This window comes from Galeopterus variegatus, unplaced genomic scaffold, assembly GCF_000696425.1.
Source record: "Galeopterus variegatus unplaced genomic scaffold, G_variegatus-3.0.2 Scaffold38, whole genome shotgun sequence".
Taxonomy (NCBI): domain Eukaryota; kingdom Metazoa; phylum Chordata; class Mammalia; order Dermoptera; family Cynocephalidae; genus Galeopterus; species Galeopterus variegatus.
Window position 1 is genome coordinate 1,194,181 of NW_007726149.1, and position 5,273 is coordinate 1,199,453.

Here is a 5,273-nt window from a genome sequence, read left to right on the forward strand (position 1 = left end):
GACTTCCTGTGGCGGCATTTCCACTTGGCGCACTCCTCAAGTGAGGTGGTTGTTATGGATCTGGTCGGGGTGTACGTTGGGGTGGACGGTCAGCGTCGGGAGGTGCGGGTGCCCTGCGAGGCTCCAGGTGACCCTGATCCATTCCGTGGACTGTTGGTGAGCATTGCCCGGATGAAGGACCTGGTACTCGAGCTCCTCCACAGCCCTGAGCAGCCAGCAGAGGAGGAAGCCATGATGGTGGAGCCAGAGGCGGCCGAGGACGGTGAGCTCTAAGATGGCGCCCGGAGGGATGGGGGGCGGGGCACCCCGGGGAAATCGGCCCGCGGAGCCCGGGTACAGTCGCAGACGTGGAGAAAGAGAGGCTGGGGGGCAGAGGAATTGCATCTAAAAGTTGTTGGCATTTGCCACCATGTTTATCTGGGCTGCTTGTACTCAGGCGTTATCACTTCTCATGTATATCACCAAGAAGCGTGCTGAACGCTTACTCCTGTGTGCCAGGCGCTGGGCTGAGGTCTGGGAAAGAATGAGGTGAAAGCACTTGAGTTCCTGCCTCGCAGAACACAAGGGATTAGACAGGCAGGCACTTTTCCTAACGAGCCAAAGTGTGACTCCACGGCTCTCCGTAGCCATTGCCAACCGACAGAGCCCAGGAAGGCTCAGAGAGGTCGTGACTTTTGAGCTGGGTGTTGAAGGATGAAAAGGGATTTCACCAGGTGTGACAATATAAACGTGTGTAAGAGTCCAATTTGTCACAGAAGACGAACGGTTGGTTCCAAAGGTGGGACAGACTTAAGTTTAACAAGTCGTAATTCTTAGAGACTCCTTTTCCATATCCCAGTTTTGTAGGTGCGGTTTAAAAGTAGAAACGTGAAGTTTAACTGCATTAATTTTTTAAAATAAATCTTGAATACAAGATTTGGTACGAACGTTTTGACTGCCCTAAACTGAAAGACCTACGAACTAGATATTGGCGTCGGGACGTATTATTCTGCAGAGGAGCTTAAACTGTCCTTTCCTTTCCCTCTTGTTTACATCTTGATAATGTGGATGTTGGCTATAACCAAAAAGAACAATAAGGTGTTGGCTAGGACGTGAAGAAGTTGGAAATGTAAAATGGTATACCAACTTTGAAAAACAGTTTGGCAGTTCCTCAAAAAGTTAACATAAAGTTACCATATGACCCAGCAGTTCCACTGTTAGTCCTCCTAAGAGAACAGGAAACGTATGTTCACACAAAAACTTACGCACGAATGTTCATAGCATCTATATTCATAGTAACTTAAAAGTGGAAACAACAAAAATGTCCCTTATCCGGTAAGTGTGTAAGCAAAACTGGTATCTCTCTACAATGGAATATTATTTAGCAATAAAGAGGAATGAGGTATTGGTACATGCTACAACGTGAATGAACCTTGAAAACACTATGCTAAGTGAAAGAAGCCAGACACAAAAGCCCACATTTTGCATGCTTCCATTTCTAGGAAATGTCCAGAATAGGCACGGATGTAAAATAAAACACTTCATAATGTATAAAATCCTTTAAGTTGTCAACTGAGATTTCAACATTGCTTTCTATTTTAAAAATAGCCATTCAATTAAATTGTGTGATGTCTGTATCTTTTAGTTTCTGCTTCTGTTCTAAAAAGTAAATATCACGTTCATAGGCAGTAACATTTCAAAAAACTGATGTGAGCAAGTGGTGAAAATTGGGTATTAAATATAAAAATGTCAGTTCTTTATAAGTAGAAGGAAAACAAAGGAATACAAACTCATAAGAAACTGCTGTACAGTTTTCCAAAGTGGCAGGACCATTTTGCATTCCCATTAGCAATGTATAAGATTTCCAACTGCTTTGCATCCTTGGTAGTATTGCCAGTTTAAAAAAAAAAGAGAGAGAGAGACATTCTTATAGGTTTGTAGTGGCATCTTATTAGGGTTTTAGTTTGTATTTCGCTAATGACTAATGATGTTGAACATCTATTCATGTGTATATTTTCCATCTGCATCTCTTTAGTGAAGCGCGTGAGCAAATCTTTTGATCATTTTTTAACTGAGTTGTTTGGTTTGTTTTAATTATTAGAATGCAACAGTTCCTTACATATTTCTGGATATGAGTCCTTCAAAGTCTTGTTTCACTTTTCATTCTCTCACCAGTGTCCCATTGTACACTCTCATTTATAGAGAATTGGGGTTGTTTCTTGCCCTCACCCCTGACAACCTCCACCATTTTGGACTGCAGAATTAAGGAGCAAGGAGATGCTTTGGCTTTTGGTCCAATTCATAACACTCTGGCCATAGGTTAAGACCTGTGATGGACTGACTGACTGTGTCCCCCCCAAAACTTATACGTTGAAATCCTAAGATCCAGTTTGGTAGTAGTAGGAGGTGGGGCCTTTGGGAGGTAAGTAGGTCATGAGAGCGTGTTATTGCCCGCTGCTCTCCACCATGTGAGGATACAATGAGAAGACGGCCATCTGAAAACCAGGAAGTGGGCCCTCACCAGACATGGGATTTGCTGGCACCTTAATCTTGGATTTCACAACCTCCAGAACTGACGGAAATAAATGTTTGTCGTTTAAGCCACTCACTATGGTAGTTGGTTATAACAGCCTGAACTGAGACAAGATCAGTCTCCTGAGAGAAGAATATTGGCCTTTATGTTTATATTGGACCCTTTACTTCTCTAACTGTATTATGTATAGAATAATCTGGAAAGTTTGTTATTAATATGCAGATTTCCAAGTTCTTCTCCCAGAAAGGTTTATTCAGTAGGTGTGAAGTGAGGCCCAGGTTTTTGCAGTATTTAATAAACACCCAGATTGTCCTGATATAGGTGGCTCTGGGATGAGACTTTGAGAAACCCTGAAAATCTAAGGCCACTGACAGTCTAAGGACAAGGACAGTGCGTCCTTGTCTGCTGTGGTCACGATGCAGGGTTTATGTCCAGGCCTGAACAAAAACTAGACAAAAAGATAAGAAACATCAAGAATGATGTAATTTGGGGACATTTTTACTGAACATTCATACTGTCCCCTCCATCTCTTTCTCTGCTGTTATAGGCATATCTTAATTTTGGCAGATATCTTTTAAAGGGGGCTTTCAAATACGATGTTTTACTTGAATGGGTACTGGAGGGAAAGGTGTTTAATAAGTAAATAAATAAATTATAACATTTTCTCCTTATGTCATACAGTACCAGGCTGCCAGCTGTGGTGCTGCCATGGATTCTGTTCCATTTTTTGCAGGTCCACTGTTCTTAGAAAAAGTCATATTGAGGGCCGAGCCCATGGTGCACTTGGGAGAGTGTGACGCTGGGAGCGCAGCGACGCTCCCGCCGCGGGTTTGGATCCTATATAGGGATGACCAGTGCGCTCACTGGCTGAGCGCAGTGTGGGCAACACCACACCAAGGGTTGCAATCCCCTTACCGGTCACGAAAAAAGACAAAAAAAAAAAAAGTCATATTGACCTTTTCACCAAGGGCATGTGGAAGGTCTTTGGTCTTACAATAATAATTTTCTGAACAAAGGCAGAATGTATCCTGCTTACTTTCAAACAAACCTGTGAACGATGTAGAGCATGAATCATTACTTTTTTTTCACAGAAAAGGAAATATAGACAGTAGCAACAAAACATTCAACCTCTATAGAATCCAGGCATCCAGATGTTTGGACTGGGTAATACCAAACAATCAGTTAGTCTGAGGCTTTTCCCGAATTGGACAAACTATTCGGACATTGCATGTTTCAACCAACATGATTTAAGTTTTATCTACTGATGGAAACCAGTTGGGACTGACCTGATTTTCTGTTAATTAATCAAATGTTATTTTTCAAACTTGTTGGTACTTCTCAGCTGAAATAACGAAAAAGGCCTGTTACTTTAATCCTGTGATGGAATGTTTCTTTAAATTACAACTAGTTAGCAAATCTTCTAGGGCAACTAGGGCACCTCAGGCTCTGGTGAACACAAGTGAGCAGTGGTTGCTAATTGAAGGTGGTCTAGTTGGAAGAAGCCTGGAATAGTAAGGCAAGAGATCAGGATTCTTCTGCTTGCTTGAGCAGACTTTTGCTTCCTTAAACTTTCGTGAGAGTAGATACTGCAGGAAACAAATTTGTAGGAAGACTAAAACCAAAGTGGTAGCTACTCTTGAAATATAATTCATCCCTAAAGCAGGCAAACAAACAAAATCCTAACAATATGGGTGTTTATATACCTCCCATATAAAGGGGACCTGAAACCCAGAAGCCACAGGATTCAATGAGACAAGCAGAGGATTATTTTCATTCTAAAACATTATTCAAGTCATGCATAATTAATGTTGAAAAATCAGAAAATAAGGAAAAAGAGAAGACTAGTTAATAAATAAAGTCAATTAAAACTCTACCATCCAGTAAAAACACTATTAGCATATCAGTGTATATTTTTCCATGGATCCATAATATATGTATATTTCTTTTTTCTTTTTTAGAGGCTCGCCAGGACAGGGATCAGAACATGTGATCATACTACGTGGGAACCAGCTGAGCTCTTACCACCTGAGCTAGCCAGCCAGCCCTCGTATTATTTCAGATGGGATCGTACCCCAGCAGCTATCCTGAAATCCTCAAATCTGTTTCTTTGACTTGGTGCCATATTGTTAAGCACCTTGCAAGCCAATAAATATGCATCTTTATCACTCATTGTAATGGCTTCGTTGTATTCAACTGTGGGCTTGAAAATATTAACTAACAAGTCTAGTGCTTCCTGTGTGCTTGTTCTAAGCACTACAACAAGATGGAAGATTGGTAGTGTGATTACTTATTTTTGCAGACAGGGAAACTGAATTAAGGAGAAGTTAATTGACTTGCCATCTGGGATCCAACCCCAATTGGCCTGCATCAGAGTCCAAGCTCTTAACTCCTGGCCATACGGATTGTCACCTCATCCCCTTCAGTTGGCTATTTAGGTTATTTCTAATATTTCATTATTTTAACAGTGCAGATCAATTTAAACCTCCACTTACTCAAAAGAATGGTGGTGAAGGGTGGAGGCAGAAGGGGGGAGCATTGATAATTAGTAACTTTTCAATAAGAAATTAATAGGGGGACATTCTTTTGGGTAAGATCAGATTAGGTGTGCATTCTCATCGTAAAAGTTAGGGAAGTCCATAAAAATCACTGCAGTTACTCATGGGAAAGGGAATTCTTAGGCATGTGGAGAAGGCATCTTTGCAGCACTGTAGGAGAGACAGACTCCATCAATTGCGTGGATCTACATAGTAGAAAATAGTAA

General features: G+C 41.4%; 1 protein-coding gene across 1 annotated transcript; it reads left to right on the plus strand.

The window, feature by feature from the left end:
* Window positions 1–10: 10 nt before the first annotated feature.
* On the plus strand, window positions 11–4,682 carry LOC103589403 (uncharacterized protein C14orf142 homolog). The gene is made up of 2 exons (XM_008571365.1): window positions 11–262; window positions 4,471–4,682. The coding sequence occupies exons 1-2, from the start codon at window positions 55–57 to the stop codon at window positions 4,500–4,502; spliced, it is 240 nt and encodes a 79-aa protein (XP_008569587.1). The 5' UTR covers window positions 11–54; the 3' UTR covers window positions 4,503–4,682.
* Window positions 4,683–5,273: the final 591 nt, after the last annotated feature.

What these genes read in the sequence shown, in the direction of transcription:
- LOC103589403 (XM_008571365.1), top strand. Translation starts at nt 55, where the DNA reads ATGGATCTGGTCGGGGTGTACGTTGGGGTGGACGGTCAGCGTCGGGAG. An exon ending in GCCAGAGGCGGCCGAGGACG is followed by an intron (nt 263 to 4,470) that starts GTGAGCTCTAAG and finishes TTTCTTTTTTAG; the next exon opens with AGGCTCGCCAGGACAGGGAT.